Genomic DNA, 22,587 nt, shown 5'->3' on the forward strand with positions numbered 1-22,587 from the left:
CCAAATAGCAAACCTGGAGCGGAATCCATATGGATAGTGTTCCTAAATTTATTTTTACTTACTCTAGCACAGTTTTAGCCATATGGGAGACCTAGAGGTGAAGAGCATTGGTGGAAGAGTTTAGTAAGCCTATCTGAGGGAATTCCTTGTACTGCCTAACCACAATGCAGTTTACTATTTATACAACTTTGGTTCCCAAAGAGCAGCCACTCCACATGAGTAAACAGAGGAATGAATAGGGAACAGGCTCTTCCTGGCAAACTCAAAAAACTAACACAAACTTATCACTATCTTCCTTCCAAGAGGAAAAGTTACAGTATTTTTAATTGTTACACAATTATGCGGTAACATGCATTTTCAGAGCAAAACAAAGATTTTACTGTTGTAGCAGTGATCAACAGGCATCTGTGTAATGATAAAACAGCTGAATGTGAAAGTAGGCTTATGTTTTGATCTTGCAAGGAACTTGATATTGGTTTCAATGGAGTCTACTAGCAGTGCATAAAGCCACTACAGGATTGGAGCCTTATCTCTGCTATGATTAATCTACTAATTTGCCCATCCTACCTTCATTAGATAGCTACAGTGTGATTCCCTGTAATATTAGGTATAGCCATTTATAAAGACTCCTCATTTAAAATGTTCTTTGTCCTTGTATTTAGAATGTGTGTTTTGTTTTCACCCTGGAATATGTTAGGATGGCACTAATTATTTATTAATTATGTATTTGATCATCATTATTGGAAGGTGAGTCTTAATACTGATTGAAAAAAAAACTCTATTAGAATATTCTGAACATACATTTTTTGTAAATATATTTGTCATTAACTTAGTATATGAAAACAGTATGAAACATTTTCCATCAGAGGAGAAGCACATCTCATCTTCAGAGACAAAAACAGATGCAGAAATATGGGAAACAAAAAATGAAGACGGAAAAGCCTAAAACAGATTCAGTGATTTAAACCAAAAATAGTCGATTTTTTTAAGATCAGAGGTAAACCAGAAGTTTAGTAACTTTACAATTAATGCCTAGAGATTAAATTGCAGTTGTTACCATTTCCTTTTTGTCAATCAGGTTCTACCACTTTTAACAGAGCTGCCAACACTTTGAATACCTCTAGTATCCACCGAGCCCCCCAGGGAGACCCTGGTGAAGACTGGAATGCTATAGCAAAGACTTTTTATGATTCTTCTTTTCCCACAGAACATGTAAGTCAATTAAAAATATTGCAGACCAGACCTCAGTGAGCTAATTCCACAGATATTTGTACAACTGTACGCATCTGGATACTTTAAGACTGAGTCAATCTCCAAAATAATATCAAAAGGGCAACAAGGCACCATTTTTCACAATTAAGGTTGATAGAAAGCAGCAGGAAAAAGTCACAGCATATGAATCAAACAGATGCTAACCAGTCTGTTTGGGAGGGGAGAAAGAGGGTAGTTCATTGTGTACCCTAATAGAAATCATCACCTACAGTAAAAGTAGGAGTTGGGTTTTTTCAAAACATAAAGGTAGGTAAATGTATAAGAACATTATTTCCTTTATTAAGACCACATTATCTAAAAGAAATTTGTGAAAGACTAAAAATTCAGTGTATCTATGAATTAGAGCCTATCCCTTTATTCTGTGCTGCAGTTACATGATGCCATATTTAGTTATCGTCTTATTTAATCAGATGACATTACACAAATGTGTAAAAGCAGAGAATTAAAAAGAACCCTATTGTGTTGCTGTTTCCCCTGTAAGACAACATCATTTCAGAGGGCACTAGCAATGGCTCACACTGCATTTTTAGACCTATGTTAGTCTGTGGAGCTTGAACAGCTGTATTAAGCTGTATTGGCTGCATTAAGATTAGACCTAATGGTAAACATACTATTCACAAGTGATACAATAATTTACAACTGCAGTTGACCTTCCTTTTTACAAGAGGCTCTAGAGGTATTTCTCAGGTAGTTATGGCTGTCTCTTTGAATGAAGTTTGAGGTCAGAGTGTAGAGTGTTTTCAAGTGACAAGACTGGCTGACTTCACCAGCTTAGTCAGCTCTCAGTGCCATTAGCATTCACATTCTCTGAAATTCAGAAGACTGATGTTTTAAATTACTTAACTTTCCTAATGTGACTCTACTTGGGAATGACAGTGAAGGTTTTTTCACCAAACACACTGCTGGTATTTACTGTATCTCTCTTGCTTTTTCTGACTGAGGTGGAGTCAGGAATTGAGTGAATACCTAACCTACAGCTAACAAAGCTGTATTTCATTATCTGACTGTGGTTGCATCTACTTTGTCACCTCCAAACTAAAGCTTCTTATGTGCTGGCTAAGTAAAAGCTGAGATAAGGAAAGAGTACCTTGCTAGTTTGATCTTACATTATTTTCTAAATACTTAATCTTTGAAATCTCAGCCTGTGACACTGAAGGCCACTCCTTCTGTGGTGGTGTCATTCTAATACCTTCTGTCCTCAAATCTGTCATGTTTATGAGCGATATGGAAAAGCTGTTGGGAGATTAAGAATAGGCGCAGACATCTCTTTTGCTCCTCAGTTTGTTTGTTCTAACATGATTAGAGCTAGAGCTGACTTATGCCTTCTAAAATTTAAGTAATCTCATTCAACCAAAGTACAGTACTCTAACAAGTTGCTATGTTGCTGGCAGTAAGATACACATTTTACTTGTACTTCATTGTGAGAATGCTGAGGACTTTTAGTTTTTATTCCATACACATTGTCACAGAGCTGTATTAAAATTATACATATATATTTATAGATGCATGTATTAGCTAACTGCAGTAATTTCTCCAAAGAGGTCCAAACGCTTGTTTTCCTCAGTAAAATCCAAGTAACATGGCATGGCTTTGTTTCATTAGAAAATTTCACTTCCACATGTGGAAGACCTAATGAAAGTTTTTCTCTGCAGTTATTAGTAGAGGACAGATGCCAGCCCCATGCGCTATTCCACAGAGATTTTGACTAGCAGCTTGCAATGAAGTATGATCTGTTTCTTTCTGAGGCCTTGGGAAAGAGCATGGGAAAAGTGTATAGGTACAGCCATTAGATTTAACAGGTTCAGTACTTTATATCTCCAGTGCAGTTATTTCCTTGCTGAAATAGAGATTAGACATTATTGACATGAAGTATCAGTGTTCTCAGCTGCACGACAGTAATGCTATCACACATGCAATAAGCTCAATGAACAATTTGCATTAAGTTTATTATTCATATTTCAAACTTCAAGAAACGCTTGTGCAGTGGGGAAGGAGTTTTAGCACAATATTCATGTGCATAAAGGCAGGCCTGATAAAAGACTATGGGGCTTAAGTCACAATTTACTTGGGGCACAGTTGCCCAATATTAAAATATAATTGAGCGCTGGGAGACAGCCTCATCTTGTGATCTCTGTAACAGAATTACTCTAGCATGCAACCAGAGCATTCACTGTGATGTTATAGATCCCCAGGAACCACTGCAACACTGGCTCACATAGCTTGCTTATGCTGTTGCTGTGTGCTGGCCTCCCCCAGAGCCACAGTGTTGGACTGTAAGTGGAGAATTCAAGAAAAAAAAAAACCCATTCACACAGAATCACAGAATCCCAAGGGTTGGAAGGGACCTTGAAAGATCATCTAGTCCAACCCCCCTGCAAGAGCAGGGTAACCTAGAGTACATCACACAGGAACTTGTCCAGGTGGGCCTTGAATATCTCCAACGTAGGAGACTCCACAACCCCCCTGGGCAACCTGTTCCAGTGCTCTGTCACTCTCACAGTAAAGAAGTTCTTCCTGATGTTAATGTGGAACCCCCTATGCTCCAGTTTACACCCATTGCCCCTTATAAGGAGAATCTATCAGATAGTAATTAAGATTATTCAAAGAAAAAAGTATCTTTAACATAAAAACCCTAACGTATTATAGACTTAGCCTTAGTTAAATGATGGTTATTTTCTAATGTGTACAGTGAAGCAGAGAGGGAGTTAAAACTCTAAACCTCATAATTTTGATTTGATTAACAAATCAAATGCTTGCATAGCTATAGAAATGTCAATTGCAACATTATACTCTTTAATTAAACTAGTTATTTTGCTAATCTGCATTCCAGTACAAGGTTTCAGTTTTTTTATCATAACTCTGCTGTACCAAGTCTTACTTAAAGGCTTGGTTTATAAAAGTACATTTATCATTATGAAAGTTGAAGCAAGCATTTCAAATTATTTTTTCCCCCAATTGACTTAATCTTTCTGTGTACATTTCCTTGCTTGCTTAATCCAACAATATGAACCTCTGTACCTGAATTTCACTCGATTATTAACTGCTAAATTTGTATTCTGTCAGGTGAAAGGAGGATTTACTGCTTCACAGCATGAGAAGTCTCCTCAGGTGACTGTAGCTCCAGCAAGAAATGCACTCAGTGAGAAGGACAGCTGTTCTAGTCATAACTCCATCATACAAAACGAAATAGAAGAAATTGAGAAATTCTTGAATTTGGAACGAGTTCATTCAGCAAGAAAAAGAAAATATGAAGGAAGGCAGTGAGAATTGGTGGCAGGAGATGAAAAGCATGTCTTTTAAGCATAGATAAATCACTTGCCTAAACCAGATTTGCAGAGATATTCCTATGGAACATAGTATGCATGCACTGTGCTTTCATATTTAATACAGCATATAGACTTTGTCATGTTTAGAAATGGATGCAATCCCTGCTAATAACGTTAGTTCTCTGTTTCTGCAATCAAATCCTGGTTGTTATGGGTTTGGCCCAGAAGCTAAGAAGTTCACAAGTTAATGTTTTAATATCCATTAAGCAAAACTAAATGATTACTTAAGAGTTCCCTGCTGCTCCTCAGAAGCCTGGCAGAAATATTTTGTTTTCTCTTTCAACTGCTTGCTCAGTTTTCAAGCTAGATCAGCTGCAACTGTTTCAAAATAAAAAGGCTTCTACAAACACAACAACTTACAGCAGTTCTGAGTGGCAGAACAGGAAAATCTGCTAACCTTTACTGCCAAATTATTTAAATACATGTTGTAGTTGATCCTGTATCAATAATGTCTCTTTCAACTAAAGCATCTGATATGATTAACTTCTATCTGGTTTGCATTTTTTCTCCTGTAGGGTACAATTACTTGCACTATCATTTTTCTGATGCCCTTCCTCGCTCCCCACACCTCTTGCAAAGAAAGACATTCTTGTTGAAGTTTACAATATGAAGAAGAGAAGCATAATCAATGTTGCTACTGTTAGTTGTTGCGATTTATGTAAGAAAATCAACAGAAAGTACTTTCTCATGTTTGTTTTATTGCCTTTTGTCCTGTTGCAATTTAGAATATTTAGCTTCCTTAAACCAATTGCAGACATTTTGGAAACGTTCACAAATTATCAAAGTTTTGAATAAATTTCATCCATAGTGACATTACTAGGTCAAAAAAAAAGTTTTAGGTGTCTGAGAGACTGAGGAGACTGTTTTTCACTTGATTTAAGTTTTGTTTCCAGGTGTTTAGAGTGTCATACAATTGCTGCCACTGTTGCTTTCCGAAGGTCCGATGTGTGCTGTGACTAGAGAAGTAAAACAGAATTGGAAGATGATTACTAGCTGTCATAATCACCTAGTAATTCTTTTATAGCACTAATTTACAAGTGAATAGGAAATTTTTTATTTTCCCTATATAAAGAGCTCCACTTAATCATTTAAGAGAATCCTTTAGCCTTCCCAAATATTTAAAGCAGCAACAGTCATTAGTATTCATGTCAGTATTAGATCATTAAATGAAATGTGCTGGAAAGTAGGACTTTCGTTAAATAAGTTAATCACATTCAGTGTGAGCTTTAATAAAATTATGATAAATAACAACTATTTAACTACCAGCAACTGATAGGAACAATACCTTATTTCTAGTTAAAATACTCTACAAATGTAAGTCGAATAATTAGAACACAGCAAGTTCTGCAAAATGCTATGAAGAATTAAGTCTTACCTGACAACTACTTTCCTCTGTGTCTGATCTATTTTACAGTATACCATCTTCGTCTTTACAGCTGCAAAAAAGCAATGCTGTTTTGAGCAATGTTTTCAAGATAGTGCAAAGAAAGTGCATAAAAACCATTAAAAATTAAATCAATACAAAAATGAAACCACAGCAGTTCATTTAATACAGGTTTGCTGTTGGTTTTAACAGTTTAGTAGGCAGAAAAGCCAAAGGATGGAATAAGATGAAGGCCATACATGAAGCCTGTTGTTTGTTGCCTACCTATTAAAGCAATAGCCTGTACAGTTTTTATGAACTTCTCTCAACCAACAAACACATCCTGTTTTAATAACAGCAAAGAGAACCAGATAACAAACTTGCAAACAAGTTATTAGTTCTATAAAAAAATTACATGAAATACAGTTCCTGTCACTGGAAAGAAAAACACTGTTTAATAGACAGCAGTTAGGCATGTTTTTGAGCATAAAGTTTTGCAGCCATATCTTGTAACAAATGCAGATATTAAAAATCACTATTTTCCTTAATATTTAACATTAGCTGAGAAGACTATAAATAATATTGTTCATTAGTACTGAGTAAATTATGGTACTGCGGTTCTTACCATCAATAACAAATGCCTCTACATCATCAGCTCCAATCTGCAGTTCCTGTTGCATCGTGTCAAATGATATTTCTTTATTCTCTACAGCCATTCCCATGAAAGTAAGTAGCCTCATTTTTGCCATATTGTGTTCATGCAACAACCCTGTGTAAAAGTGTTGACAACTTATGAATTGTAACTCAGTAGCTCATTGTTTTCCATGTAACTCTTAATACATGTTTCCAGTAATTTAAAATTTATTTCACATCAAGAAAATATTCCATCTGTCCTTATTAACATTTTCTGAGGTATAACATCATTCCTGCATCTTCCTTATGCTTTGCTGAAACAGGTAATTTAGTTCTGAATTCAACAAGACTCAGCTTTTGTCAAGTGAAAGGTCATAAATATCTACGAAAGTGATGCACAGAGGTTTTTTTAAACATTAAAAACATCGTCTGAACAAAATTTTAGGTGGCAAGGGTGCAAGTAAATGTCTCCGTTCATCTCGAAGAACAGCAATGCAAGAAGTGGTAAATGGTAATGTCAAAACCTTCTTACAGCCTCACCACATGTTCTCATGTAGTTGCTTGAAAATAAACCTCACTAATGGTTCAACAACGTAACATTTTTGTGCCAGAAGGATGTGTTTTGGCACCAAACTAACTGTTATATCGCAGCAAAAAAGCATCAAGTGTCACATATGTGCTTACAATATTGAGCATGGCAATGAAGTGTTCTTCAAGAATAGAGAAAGAGTTATTAAAAGTTAGGTTAGATCTTTCACACAATTGTATGAAAGGCAACACAAGGCATTGAGCCAAAGGCCTGCCCACCTCAGAGACTGCTTTCCTGAAAAAAAGAAAAACTAGGTCAACAAAGTTGAGACATTCACATGAATCAAGGTATTCCTTAATCCAGGCTCTGCACGGTACCAACAGTGGTTATGGGGAAGTTTCTTTAAAATGAGTATCAAACATTTTGTTTCAAAATAACATTATAAACATTCGCATTGCTTCAATAAACAATTTAAGTTTGGAATTTATAACATCCATATGCTAACAGGAAAGCCCATTAGTGCACGACATCGTGTTGTGTTAATTAGCTATAATTATGATGCAGGTTCCCTGTTTGGCACTGATTCAACAAAAATGCGATCATAATTCATGCAAATGAGGAGCAACAGCAACTATACCTAACTGAGTTTAATGGAACTCTACAAGCATCAAAAAATCAATTAGCACACATTAACCCTAATTAACAAATGCAAATGAGATGCTGATTAACTTTCCGAAAAAGACTGCAGATTAGATGTGGCCATGTTAGGGCGATTCAGTTGACACAGACCATTCTACTGCTGGCCTAAGTTGTCAGCATTAATAAAACAACAAATGGTCACAAACGGACGCCACCTGTAGGAGCTTCTCTGCACTAGCTTAGACTAGTCCTAACCCAGAGGTCAGAACTAAAGACTGATGCTGCACTGGCACTAAAATCCTATTATTGATACCATTTATTTTAAAGCCAAATATGTTGGCAACTTGTTAAAAAAATGAAATAATCTTTAAAGCATGGTTAAAAATATATTTGTTTCAGATCACAAGTGCCCTGGAGAATTTTGGAATGCTTCATCTAATAATTGTATTGTTCCTACAGCAAACTGCCCTTGTTTTTCAAAGGCACGACTAAAACACTCAGATCAAGTTCCTAGCATTCTGGCCTGTGCTGCCTCAGAATCCCCATATTGTCCACTGCTCAGAGACATTCAGAATTTTCTGAGTACAACATAAAGCAGGTGAGAAATCAAGATAACTGGAAGTAAGGCTGTCAAAACAGTTGAGTTTCAAAGTTTCAAAACAGCTACTCAGATACTTAAGCGGTTTACTATTGGAAATGCACACACTGTAAATTCACAGAGGTAAACACAGATACAGGGAGGCAGAGCAAAAGAAATCATGACTATGGTACACTGTAAAATTAATATCGACTATATATGTAATTAACCTCACACAACTTTATTCAAATGTTACTATAACAGCATTTTCAGCAAATACTTCTGTGCACAGCTAACATAAGCCATTTCAATAAATAAAAATAATTACAATGCAAACCCCACTTTCTGCTAGGAAAGAATGGTGTGAGATGCCTACCCAACTAATGTGCAAATACATACAACAAAAGGTGTGCTTCTTCTACATATTTACAAACTACCACAAACTTGCTGCTAATTTTATCCACGGAAAAATCACACTGGCATTTCCATCATTTTAATATCCAAAGTACCAGCATTTTAAAGCTTTGAGGGTAATTATTCTCAAAATTATACCACACTCCATTAAACTAAATTATGCTTCCTTTTAAAGGCTGCACTAAACTCTGTTTTAGCAAAACTCTGCCTTTCCCTAAATGCATTCAGCCACCGTTGAGGTGTCATTTCAAAATCAAAGTTATAAAAACAAAACACAAAAAAACAACCCCAACCCTGGTTTTTATGGAGACATTCATTCATTACCAATATGTCAAAACCTTAATGCAGTAATAAAAAAATCTGCATCATTGAGCAATTTCTGCATTGTCACTGACCCCTGTCCTAAAAAGCTGGAATATAAAAAATGTAATTTTAATGCATGCAATAGCTTATGAACCAGTGCTCCTTTGAAACAGTCAATTACACATCAACGGGGGAGTGTCAAAGTGTTAATTACTACTCCTTTTTTCCACAGTGTGTAAATAAAGAGGGTGCTGACATTAACATTCCATCACATCACTTCATGTGATGAAACAAATTAACTGGGACAGACTGAGGCTTGCTAGCTCTAATGCATCAGCACACACAGACACACACGCTATTTAACGTGTTTTATCTTAGATCTCCTGAACAGTATTTGCTGCTATAGAGTTATTAATCATAAAAAAACCTGTAAGAGATTTATACAAGCAGTTGGCTTACTCTACGGTTGTGATCTCTGGCCTAGGCTAGATGACCAGTGCATTAAAATTTCTCACCTGAAAGGTTTAAGAGAAAAGCAGTGGAGATAAAGAGAGTTCTCTTCCAAACCTATGAAACAGTTTGTCCTAGTAGAACAACCCACAGATGGTCCATGTATGATCCAGTGGAGGTTAGACTCTACAAACTAATCCATTCTGAAAAATTCCCATTAAATTTCCTTGGCTTCAAACTGAAGCATTAAGCAGCTTCTATATCTTATGCCATGTATAATAGTCAGAAATTGAATGATCTGAAAACTTACCAAGGGAGTCAATGAAGTCTTTGTTGTTCTGATAAAACTTGACATAGGATGCTAGTTTAGCACTTACAAAAATGGTCAAAAGCTAGAAGATGGAAAACAAATAGAAGAACAGTTTAAATATGATCTATGCCTCTCTTCCTGCATGCTGGACAGATACATATATATATATAAACTATTAGTATTCAACAGAAAAATGAACCATTAAGAGCTAAAATTATGTCTGTTGTCAATAGCTGAGGGCAATCTTTGCTGAGCTTACTTCCCTTTGTCAGGCTTGAAAGGCATTTTTTGCTGAAGAGCTCATGTGAGGGCAAGTATTGCAACTGTTTCTAAAACTTCTGAAGGGAAACAGTTCACATATGGTATTTTTAATTATAAAAGCATTAAAAGAAATCATACGTTGCAGCTCAGTATTACTAATAAAGGCAATTATTCTAATGAATTTCAAAAGTCACGAGCAAAGCCCAGAACTCTACAGACACCAAACCATCTTCCTAAAAACAAAAGTTACTTACATCATGAATAAGTTCTCCTTCCAAAAATTTCACAGGTTTTAAAGCAAGAAGATGATCAAAGAGAAAGGTATTTGGATCCTTCAGTGCTCGTACAATACATCTAATGAGAAAAGGAAAATGCCTATTTATACAGCAGTACACATTTTATGAGGAAATGCAACTCAATTTGTTGTTCCTTGCTTTCAAGAAAAAAACCCAAGGGTTTTCAACTCTTCTTAAATGTAAGATATGTCACATTCCAATTTTAACCTTCATTTTTACAGACAGAAGAAAAAAAGAATAGAAAGCATTAAGTAATCTGCCCACCATCACAAAAGAGATTTGCCAGGTGGTAAGACTACAATCACCTACTGTTTGCATCTATGCATTTATTTCCAGCCCAGCCTTCATTCCTAGAGGTATTTTTACTGTCATCCTGAAATTTCATAGAACTAAGTTGTTTAGGAAGATTAATTATACTTGCATATGTGACACAAAACAGAGAAAACCCCAACACCAAACACTGCAACTGATAAAACATAGGCTTTGCAGCTCTAGACTATAAACAGACCTAAAGGGTTTCTAGAACTGTAGACTAAACCTTTTGGTCTGTGGCACATATGAAACCCTGGTGCTACACTCGCTCCAATGGCCTAGACCATGACCCTGTCACGTAAAGTATCCCAGGAGAAGCCAAGGGCTTCACAGACATTGCAGCGCAAGAAACCCTAGGCAGATGCATTCTTCTGGAGGTAAAAGGCCTCAGATCGCTGTAGGGTAAGTCAATGAGGTTTTCATTTATACACAGACACTTCGATTTTCAAACTGACTCATCCTGATTCTCCTCCATGCTCAAGCATAAACAGCTCCCTTGAAAACTGTTGGCTGTACACACCCAGTGGAGCCCCACAACTTAATACAAAACCTAATTCCCAAGGTAGAATGTCAAAATACAAGGTTTTACTCCTTTGGCCAATGGGGAAAACACACTGTTAAGAATCAATTTACTGTCCAATAAGTAAGTTCTTGCTTATAGAAAAGACAGCAAGAATTTTTTTTCAACAGAACCTGCTATCTGCAAAGAACACTGAATGTTAGAGAATCAGACAATCAGTAAGTAGAAAATGGAACCAAAGGATGCCAATTCAAATTCTGATCGCACAGTTGATTTGAATGGAGTCAAGGTTGATCCCTCTTCTCAGCAGCGACCAGAACACACCTGTGCACTTGCACAATGGAGTAAAGCCTGGCTCTGCCTAGAAACAACTCAACCTAGCATAAAGTGCAGAAATAAACCCTTCACTCAGTCAGCCAGGCTACAGAGGAGGCTGCAGCAGGGTCCTTGCCTGCCAGGCCATCTGATACTCTTCAACAGTAAGGCAATCAACATAATGTAGCAATTGATGAAAAGCTACTTTTAAGGAAAGTGGGAAGTCAGTATTACCTGTGAGCATCAACTCTAGCCTGGGAAGCATTGTCCTCTGTGTAACTTCCTAGTAGTTCCACCATTACTTTTGCTGCAGTGTCACTGTAGAAGAAAAATAAAGTTACCTCAGGACTGCTGAAAAAAATATAGTTCAAACAAGACACTCAAATATTTCAATAATTCCATTACAATGTTATAGGTCAAATTAAATTACACTTGAAAAAGATGTAGATGATCCATTTTTTGTTCTAGTGGAGAGAACAAATTAACTGGATGTATTCTTTCAATTCTTGTTCTACAAAATTGTTTATCTTCACCCTTCATTTCATTCTCTTAAATTGATAAATTACCTGCTGGTTATGGAAAAAGCTTTCTGAGCTAGGAACAGCTTTATATGGTTCACTAGAATGCTCTTCTTATGCACATCTGGATTTAATCACTGCACAATAAGTAGCACTGCAAAGTTTATTTCAAAGGTAAAATGGCATATCTTAAAGAATATTTACAGTCAGGAAAATGACTATAGAAGCTGCTTTTTCTTCTTTCAGAGATTCTCTCTTCAAGTATTCAGAGTGAGATCTGCTCATTTTACTGAGGAAGTTAAGCAGCCAGCACTTAAGATCAGCTTAGGCTGCTGTAAAGTAAGCAGCGTCCAGTACTGCTTTGACAGACAGCTTTCAGAAACACAGTTCATCCAAAGAAAACGGAGTAAACCAACAGCCCTGTCCACTCACCTGATTATTTTGTGAATAGCAGCTCATCAATGTTACTGCAAACCAGCTCCAAGACCATTACTGTGTTACTTCAACAGATTTGGATTTATTTTCACTTAATGGTTCTCACCACTAGTGAGGCCAGGAGCTGCTGGTGATTTTCATATTTTCAGCAAAAAATATACTTACTGAATATGCTGTGTATACACACAAAAAGCTGTTTTCTGTTTCTCACAGAATTCTTGTTAACTATTAAAATAGAAGGTGTGACAGTTATTCTGTACAGAGAATAGATTTTGTTGACACCATCTTACCACCCCCTTTGAACAAGAGAGGGTGTGGAGGTAGATACCACCAAAGCTCAGAAGTGAGACACATCCACAGCTGAGTAAATGTTACACCTGCTTTGCATAAGCCTTCCCCCCTCAACCACACAGACTGGAAACTACTTGAGATATTTCCTCAGTGGACAGGAGGAAGGTTGGATACTACTCTCCAGAGTACAGAGAGTTATAGTGTAAAGATAAGCCCTTCCTTCAAAGCAGCTCTTTTTCAGATACAACAGATTACCCCATGTGGTCTAATAGCCTACAAAATTTTCCTTAAAAGAAAAAAAAAAGGTTCAAGAGTAAAGATTCAATTCACTTTAATTACTTAGGTTAATGGCATATATTACAGAGGGAAGGAACGAACCAGCACAACATTCCCAGTACATGCTGTTGTGTGCTGTGAGACAAGGTTTAACTCATATAGCAGCACAGGTTGGAGTGGTTTTACAATACAATGACACCATCTTTATGCAGGTATTTATTTTAGATCTCATGATATGCCTATTTGACAGCTTATCTATAGGGTGAGGATTTGTGCTTCTAGAGAATTTACCAGATCTCACAGCTGTACGGTACAAATATGAAGACATCATGGAAAACAAGTGATACCATATATAATTTGGATGTACACTGAGTCAAGACACTTTGTGACCAAGGCATAAAGGTACCTTTAGATCCCAGCTATTATCCCAGAACTGTATTCAGGGATCTAAACATGAATGAAACATTTGTCATAGAAGTCCAGCACTAAAGCAGTCAAGCTCACATTTGTCATGCCAACTGACACTGGTGTGTAGAGGAACTGATAGCTCTGTATCAGTAAAAAAAAAAAAATTAATTCAGATAGCTTTATATAAGAGGGAACCATTTGCATATAAAGTAATCAGTGACAGACTATGACTTTTGCATTTATGAAATCTTATCAACACTAGATGTTCTAGCAAAGACAAAGAACCAGTTTAATACAGCACTGACACCATAGAGACATTCAAACAAGGAGGCCCAGCTCATGTGCTATTCAAACTAACAATACCAGACTCCTTATTTAATAGAGGCCTTCAGTAGTTCTTGTATGCCTCGGAACTGTGGTACAGATTTCTGGAACTTTTCCTCTCCTACCATTCCCTTATGAGCAAAACCAGAAAACTATGCATTTAACTAATTTCAAATAGTATTTGTAATCCTCCCCTACACTTTTTTTTCTAAGTGAAGGAGTGGAATCTTCCACTTGTATTCCTAGGAAACATCAAAATGCTCCAAGACAATTACACCTGAACTTCCAGTACTGTTCTTATGAACCTCAGCAAGCATGGCAGGTCTTTCAATCTTATTCGTTCCATTCTCTGTCAGACTACTGCCGTAAGTTAGGGTGTTTAACGCAGGAATATGGATCACTATTTTACCAAATCTCATTGCTAAATGTGTCTCACCTAAGATGCAAATGTGAACATTTTTTTTCTAGCAAGACAGCTTGCACAAATACCAGCTACACTTGCCAGTCTAGATACATCATTTGACAAAAAGCCAGTAAGAATAGAAGTTAGGGTAGATAAAAGAAAAAAAAAACACCAAACAAACCACAAAGTATTCAGAGACTTAGTAAGTTGTTGGAATTAAGTCCCTCTACATGACATGATACTAAATGGAATGAAAATTAAATGAAACAATTTTGCAGGTGCCCGACATGCTAAGCTTTTTGGGACACATATTAAGAACCGGTCTTGCCAGTCCTGAGTGTAAACTTGGGCAGGGCTAATCCTGGTCTGAACCCTGCCAGGTCCATTACAGAGGACAGCTGTAAATTGCACAAGGCTGGTGCCTGGCAGGGCTGCACAGCACAACCAGCTGCATGCAAGGCATGCGTGCCTATAAAACTCCATCTGTAACTGGAAAAGAACACAGGTTGTGTTACCCTGTAACTTCATACCAATACAGCTACGAAAATGCTGAAGACTGAAGCAGCCACACAAAACTACTGCAAAACCTTGACGGCAAGGAGAACAGACAGCAGAGAAAGTAACTCATCTCTTGCAATGTTCAGCTACCAAATATAGTTCTCGGAAACAAGCCACACCAGCCATCTGTTTTCCAGCCACCACCACCAGTTTTCTTCAGTTGATTATGGGAAACATAAAATTCCCTCTTCAAAGAGATTAAGATGATTTTCATCATCAGGAAGAAGAAACGTCAACTGGACACTGACTGGAGAAGATTCGAAAAATCAAGCATTCTCTTACACTGCAGGAAAATGAACACCACACATAGTATCTGCATGATCTACTTATCATGAGCTACAGATCTGTTTATTACCAACTTATCCACTGGGGAAAAAGTTCCTTAGCTATGGAAAACCACCTCTTCTGCCGCAATGAACAAAGTTAAAATATAAAACAAACCAAAAAAGTTACACTCAGTTGTTTCCAACAATGTATTCTTTCCCATGACTCCAACATGGTAACTGAGGTATGATTTTTATTACTTGTTTTTCAGTTCCCACTTAACCTTCCCATACTACTAGATAAAGCAACATTCCTGAGTGCTAAAGCTGGAATGCTGCTGTGAGTTTCCCATACTATAGCAAATACTGCCCAGTGATCCAGGAGAGTGAACCAGGTCAAAGGTGCCAGGGTCACTTCTTGTTTTCTTTTCTGGATAGAAGTGTAAGTGCTCTGAAACACAGCTCCATTCAGTGCAAAGCTTGCTGCACCAGATGGTAAGGACACTGAGTGCAGGAGTAACATACTACAGGATCTGTGAAAATTTTTAACACCCAAGTTAAAAATACCAGCTATTACTAGTAAGCAAAACCCACTTGGTAGCAACATTATTGGCAGTACTGGAAACAAAAAAATCCAGATTTGGTAGCAAGACTAGCTAAAAACAGCCATTAAGAATAGGAATTAAGTAAGTTAAAACTCCTCAATAAATCAGTAAGATGACAAATGTTTAAAATAGTGTGTTTGTTATAGAGTATTAGTGTAGTATTTCTGAAACATGCACTAAGCCACATACATGATCTGATTAACATATCTGAAATTATTTTTACCATTTGAAATCTTTCATACCAGATTACCAATGCAAAAGCATTTTAATATTAGTGACAGGAACAAAAATTCCCAATGATGTTGTAGTAGTTCACAGCTCCATGAGGATTAATCATCGCTAAATTGAGGTTAGCTAAAAATGATCCTGCTATGCTGATGTAGCATTTCCAGGCTACCATTTCACCACGCCAGAATAAGCTAACTCTCCTGCCAGAAGAAACTCTCTTCCTCCTAGGACAGCTTCACACTTGCCTTTCTTAACCCCTGGCAAGGCCACCTCCCCAGTCCAGTCCTCTGTGCAGATACATACATGCCAACACCAGCACACATATGCACAGGTACTGGTAGCAGGAAGGGACAGGACAGAATTGTTTCCTCTGCAGCAGGGCAGGGCTATACAAATGTTCTGCCACTGGTGTAAATCAGTAGTGTAGAGGTCCTGATGCTGCCCCACTATGAAAACTAAAACCTCAGTAAACTAACTCAGAAAACAGAGAGAAGGGGAATGGTGGAAGGAAGCAACACAAACACACATATCCCAAACTACAGCAGGGACAATTCAGATAAGCTGAAACTGTTGTGGAACTACATGCTGAAACCACTTCTGGATACCAGCCCATCTCTACAACCCTGGCCAATGCAGTCAATACACCATATCACATCTTTTAAGATAGACTGATGACAAGTCTCAGTTAAGACATTAATTTAGAAACATGATACACACAGGATTACTCTGCATGCCAGAAGACATTGGTCTGCCAAGTCTGTTAGATCAAAGATGATGCTTATGATCCAGGATAATAATTAAAAATGGCCAAGCAGGTATTCTGTGGACATTAGTTTACATGATGAGTATAAAGCTCTGTCCTTAAGGTAACATTTACATAAAAAGACTGATTCTGTTAACTGTGATTGATAAGCCTCCCAGCATCATTAAGTAAGAGACAGCACTGTTATGCACTAAAATGTCAAAAGTGTAATTAAATAATAAACTTGGCATGATGCTACAATGCTCAGAGATTAATATTTATAGAAAGGAATAGTTTTATTTTGGGTGTCTGCTGTTTGCGGCTAATTCACTGCTAACTTTAATATTCTTGAAAACACTGGTATGCAAGAGTGCTTAAGGACATCAAAAGAAGAAAACCTAGGTGTATTTGGACAATCGGTGCAGCTTCATTTTAAAAGCACTGTGAGAAATATTTTCCTTACAGATCACTTACAATGCATCAACTTAAAATACAGTGGTCTAGTATCTTATCACGTCTTTTATACCTTTTTTTGCAGTCTACCAGGACATCATACAGCAGTCTCAGGAGAGTATGCTTTTTCTCGGTGCCAAGATTCCAATCAGAAATCCATTTTCGGACCTATGTGGAATACAAAGTGAAAAAGAAGCACTGGAGAACAGACTAAAATAACCCTGAAAATATTTCTAATTTCCTCTCAAGCAGAAAAAGATTGAGAAGGTCTTGCACCAGGACTTCTCCTTTGGGTCCTCTGACCCTCCATGCAGAACCTAGAAGTTTTCCCATGAGAAGCCAGACACCTATGCTCTCCATGTTACTTCCTAAGTAAGGATGAGTGATTCTAATACACTCTGATTCCAGAGCAAGGGACGAGAACTTGATGCCTCACTCCTGATCAAAGCTTCTCACTTTCATTACTATCACAGGAATCAAACTGACACATCTAACCACATTCAGCATCAGAAACAGAAAAAAAATGACAACTTGATTTAGATTCTGCAGACTATCTTTAAATACTAATAGGGAATATCTTTAAAAGATAAGAAATTCTGTAGCTTGCATTTTTCATTTCACAAAGCTCTGGCAATTTATAACTGCGATGGTCTGTATCAACTCTGACTAATATTGAGTGAGATGCAACATGGTTAATGCAAAGGCCGTAACTTGAAGCACCACATTAATTACCTGATCTAGTTCAGTTGGAATGTACTGGATGGCACCACATGACGAGGCTACTTTAAGAAGGCTGCAGTACACAGTGTATCTCACAGGAGTGTTCTTATCCATACCATGGAAAAGATTGCTTAGCCTAAACCACAAAAAATGAGCAACTGAGTTAAAGAGCTTTCCAAAAACATTACTGGAGTGCACACAGATGTTTTCATTAAGATGAAGGTAAAAGAAAAAGAGTGCTTCCTTCAACAGAGAAACTTTGATTTGAAGACACACAAGGTCTTTAATATCTCCGCAAGATATTGTTGCCTCTGCACAATACTTACAGCTGCAATCTAAGAGATGGGCGCTCTCCTTCCCGAAATTTTACTAACTTCTCACACAGGTTTTCAATCAGTGCTTCTTGTTTGTCAGGTTCCAGGATAAGGAGCAAAGAGACTACACTGTTCATCACACTCTCAACATCTGTGCAAAACAAAACAGGCAGCTGTTTAAAGCAGCAAGCAGCATTCATCAGTAACTATTCAGTGCTGGAGAGTTACTTCTGCTATGAATAATTATTTGGCATTGGCAAGAACTGTAGAAGAGAGGAAATGCCAAGACAACCAACATGGATATTCATCAGAATGTACCAGAGGTTTGGTTCATGTAGTCTTTCACCAACATAGCTCCACGTAAAGCAAGAATTACCACCTTGAGGTCAAAGCAGAATTTGGTATTTGTTATCCTGATCTGAATTCTCTGTTAACACATAAGAAAAGTCAGAGGAACTTCGGGTTTTGGTCTTAAACAGCAGCTACAAGAAAACTGCTGCACGGCTCTACAGAGAATACTAACACCTAATGCTCAAATACAGTAAAAGATTTCACAATGATATACCCACATACAAGGAGCACAAGACATACCAGACCACAGGGAAAATGCCTGCAAGAACAAAGTATATTCAAAAGCCCCCTCCCCCACCAGCTCCTGTTTTAAGCACAGTGTTCTATCCCTTCCAAACAGGACCAGGCAGGTTTGTGTTGTTTTTTCACAGTCTGCCCAAATATCAGTTACAGAAAGGATGAGAACAAAATTCCTTACATATGAAAATACTGTTATTCCCCGAAATGACACCTGACCATCAAACAGCAGAGCAATAGTTTCTCTAGGATGTCACACTAATTTGCCTATAGTAAAAGGCAACATTAAAAAATAATTTTCAGTACTCCTTCTTAGATGAACCAAGCATTCTTTCAAACAACATGTTATTCCTATCAGCTGTTGATTTTTTTACATGTAAAAGTTCTAAATGGAACAAGTATGTTGGTACAGACCACAGCAGACACATACATATTTAAGGCTACTGCAGCATTATCTGTGTCATTAAAACACACTGATACAGTTGCTAAGTATCTACAGCCCTAACTCGATAACACTGATTACTGAAAATCCTAATGTTTTCAGACAATAACCATAGAACGGTGTGGGTTGAAAGGGACCTTAAAGCAGTTCCAACTCCCTGCCATGGGCAGGGACACCTCACTAGACCAGGTTGCTCCAAGCCCTGTCCAGCCTGGCCCGGAACACTGCCAGGGATGGGGCAAGCACAACATCTCTGGGCAACCTGTGCCAGGGCCTCACCACCCTCACAGTAGAGAACTTCTTCCTAATACCTAATCTAAATCTCCCCTCTGACAGTTTAAAGCCATTCCCCTTGTCTTATCCCTGCATGCCCTTGTAAAGCATCCCTCTCCAGCTTTCTTGTTGGCCCCTTCATGCACTGTAAGGCTGCTATAAGGTCTCCCTGTTTATCAATTTATCTCCCTATTTAATCAATGTTTAAGCCTTAAAATTTCTACTTACATGTGCCTAGTTCTAATTTTTGTTGTTACTTTGTTATTTCTTGATCTGCAGCATCACAGCCATTAACTGACAGCAAACCTTGGTTTTATTACACTTTTTTTTTTCAGAGACAAAACCTGTTTTACACACAACTCCTTGTGCCCCCATAACAAGCAGAGTCTAGCTCGACTCCTGACTCTTTCGAAGGGTGCTGGATGTTTGGAAAGGGAAGGGTAGCGCTCACGCAAATTTTACATGGTAATGATGAAATAAGCACTTCCAGTTTTACAAAGATGCACATGTTAACATGCAAGACAGGCAACACACCTCTAAATTCTGATAACCATTACTGTTTGAAAGCACTGATGGCAGTATGTTTAGCAAACAAGACTTAAAGATGCAAACCTTTGTCATCTTCTTTCAGGCACACATCACAAAATTCAATGATCTGTGCCAAGTCCACATGAAGTCCACCTTCAGCATTTTCTTCAGAGATTTCTGCTCCTTTGGATTTCAGATAAGCTCGAAGTTCTGCAGCCTTGAAACAAAAACCAAAGACAACACACACAAAAGTTTGTGAAGGGCAAAGTCAAAGTAATGAAATTTCTTAATGACTTTTGTTCTCCAGCCACTCCTCTGCCCCTACCACTTGATCACACTTCCTCTCACTTTCCTCTGCTTGCCTTGTATCCTACAATACTTGCTCTCCTCCACCTTCAGGCACCCAAATCCCAAATATTGACCCAGTATACGATGCTGCAGTAACCAAACAGACCACATAACTGTTTAACTGTTGAGCTTTCTCATAGTATGAATATGTCACTTATGGCTAACTAGAGCACAGCAGGCCTAGTAAGTTTCCATGATAAAGATTCTTTTTTTTTTAATCTTTTTTATCTTTCACGCCCTTTGAAGCTTCCAGCAAAACAATAAAACCAGAAAAAAAGGGTATAAACAAAACCACTTCAGAGGAAGCAGAATTTACTTCTTCACACAAGTCAGAGCCAGTTCCCATCGCCATGCGATTACCCACCCTACCTTGCTAGAATTTAAGCCTACACTAAGAAACACCTTTCCCTGAGTGACAGGCCTACACATTCACATTCACCCATGGCTTTAGCAGCAGAACTACAACCCACAGCCCCTCAGAAGCCATCTGAATCAGGCTATACAACTTCTGGCAGAGGGGGACTCCAACCAGGATGCTACCCTGACACCAAGTGTCACTGACATCAAGTTCAATGTCAAATCATTACAGAACCATAAGACACAGCTGAATGCTCTAGGACTCTTTACGGTACTGGAGATGTTTCAGATGGGAATTTACTAGATGTTTTGGCAAGTGAAAACTGAAGACTTGTAGTTGCGTATGCAGTTCCGCGTATACATACACACTACTTTTAAAAGACGCTGGAAACAACAAACCCTACAACTCAAATACGAAACAAAAAAAGATCTTACAGAACCTCACAGTTCCCACGCCTGTAGCGCTGAGAATCCTGTACACCCCGGACTCATAGGAACGCTCCAGCCCGTACCTGACCTAGTTTCGCTCTCCTAAATGAAAGTGTACTGCTGAGGGCAGACGAAGCCAAAGCCCCGAGAATGAAGGACTGGAAGAGGGAAGCTACAGACACACACTTATCTGTCGGACCCGGGCCTCGCTCCTCCCGCCCGGCGCAGGCCGCAGCAGCCCGGCCCCGCTTCCCCGCCTCCCCGCTCCGCTCCGCTCCCCGACCTGATCCTCCTCCGTGATGTCGATGAAGGCCGGGACGCTCATGGCTGCAGAAGCTGCCGCAGCCGGCTGGAGCACGCCGCCCGCACCGGAAAAGCACCGCCACTTCCGGTGCCGCGCGCCGACCTCTTCCGCTTCCGCTTCTCCGCCTCTGGGAGTGGGTCTCTCGAGCTCCGTCCCGCCCGGGCAGCTGTGCGGGGCCAGCTTCGGCCGTTGGCTCTGAGGGGGAAAGGGGAGCGGCTGGGCGAGCCTCCCTCCGCCCGGGACCCTCCGTGGGCCCTGGGGCCCTCCCCGCGGGGCTGTGCCTGGAGTCAACCTCACGGTATGCTCGTGGCAGTGGGCAGCGCCGCTTCAGCGCTCCTGTGCGTCGCACAAGGGAGTAGCTGGTCGCCTTCAGCCAGGTATCCCCAAGGGTGCTTGTGCCTGGGTGCGGCTGGTGGTGCACTGACCCCACATAGAAAGAAAAACGTTTCTTTTCCCTTTCCGCCTAAAAGTGTTATTTCTTACCCGTCCACCCCCCGGAAAAAAAAGCACAAAACCAAAAAAACAAACAACAAACAAAAAACCACCTAGAAAACAACCAACCAGGCTGCGTTCTTATGTAGTCCTTTTTTCTGGAAAAGTTTAAACAATATACTCAATTTCAGGATGTTGAGAGTGAAATGTGGTCAGAGAAAGGACAAGAGTTCCTCACAAGACACAAGTAAGCTGTTGCTTAATTTTGTCTTGCCACCTAAGCTCATACTCCAGCTGAAAGTAATGAATTGCGACTTGGTGTTATCAGTGTATTGCATTCTTTTCCACCTGAAGAGTATGAAATCTATTCAACAGCTCTGGCAGAGCAGCAGGAACATAGCTTGACTTTTCCTTACATTTCAAGGGCTGAAATGAAAGCTGGGAGAAAGAAAACCACAAGAAAACTTTAACTTCCCTGTGACTTATGCTAAGTGTTCAGTGGATACAGGAATTTGGAGTACACTTAATACAGGTTTGCAACTATTTGGGTGAATTATTTTCTGAATAATTAATTATTATTTAATAAGAGCTGCAGGGTTTTGAGAGAAGGCTTTGTGGATGGCCTTGAAGTCAGGTCCCTGACAGGAAACAGTTACACGAGATACACAGGGCCTGGAGGTAGTGTTCTGTACTTCAAGAGTTTAAACAAACAATCTGCAACATCAGAAAAGTTACTGACTTATTGATCAAGCCACTGAGTGCCTTCCTAGTGTTGACACTGCTTAGCAAAAAGAGCCTTGCTCTGCTGTCAGTGAAACACCCATTTAG

The 22,587-nt window shown here is 38.8% G+C and overlaps 2 protein-coding genes across 2 annotated transcripts in view; one reads left to right on the plus strand and one right to left on the minus strand.

Annotated features, from left to right (window-relative positions):
- The window catches only part of CCDC73 (coiled-coil domain containing 73), a 75,005-nt gene extending 69,705 nt beyond the window's left edge, over window positions 1-5,300 (plus strand). Inside the window, exons 17-18 of the mRNA XM_031050481.2 lie at window positions 1,079-1,212; window positions 4,336-5,300. Coding sequence (XP_030906341.1) covers window positions 1,079-1,212; window positions 4,336-4,536 — 335 coding nt within the window. The 3' untranslated portion in view covers window positions 4,537-5,300. The remainder of the gene's footprint in view (window positions 1-1,078; window positions 1,213-4,335) is intronic.
- EIF3M (eukaryotic translation initiation factor 3 subunit M) lies at window positions 5,277-21,418 on the minus strand. The gene is made up of 11 exons (XM_005150601.3): window positions 21,307-21,418; window positions 19,974-20,106; window positions 18,071-18,209; window positions 17,757-17,880; window positions 17,098-17,192; window positions 11,755-11,838; window positions 10,332-10,431; window positions 9,817-9,898; window positions 6,587-6,730; window positions 5,974-6,034; window positions 5,277-5,554 (listed from the first exon to the last, which is right to left on the minus strand). Exons 1-11 carry the CDS (start codon window positions 21,346-21,348, stop codon window positions 5,434-5,436), a joined length of 1,125 nt encoding a protein of 374 aa, XP_005150658.1. The 5' UTR covers window positions 21,349-21,418; the 3' UTR covers window positions 5,277-5,433.
- Between the last annotated feature and the right edge of the window lie 1,169 nt (window positions 21,419-22,587).

Source organism: Melopsittacus undulatus, chromosome 8 (genome assembly GCF_012275295.1).
Source record: "Melopsittacus undulatus isolate bMelUnd1 chromosome 8, bMelUnd1.mat.Z, whole genome shotgun sequence".
NCBI lineage: Eukaryota > Metazoa > Chordata > Aves > Psittaciformes > Psittaculidae > Melopsittacus > Melopsittacus undulatus.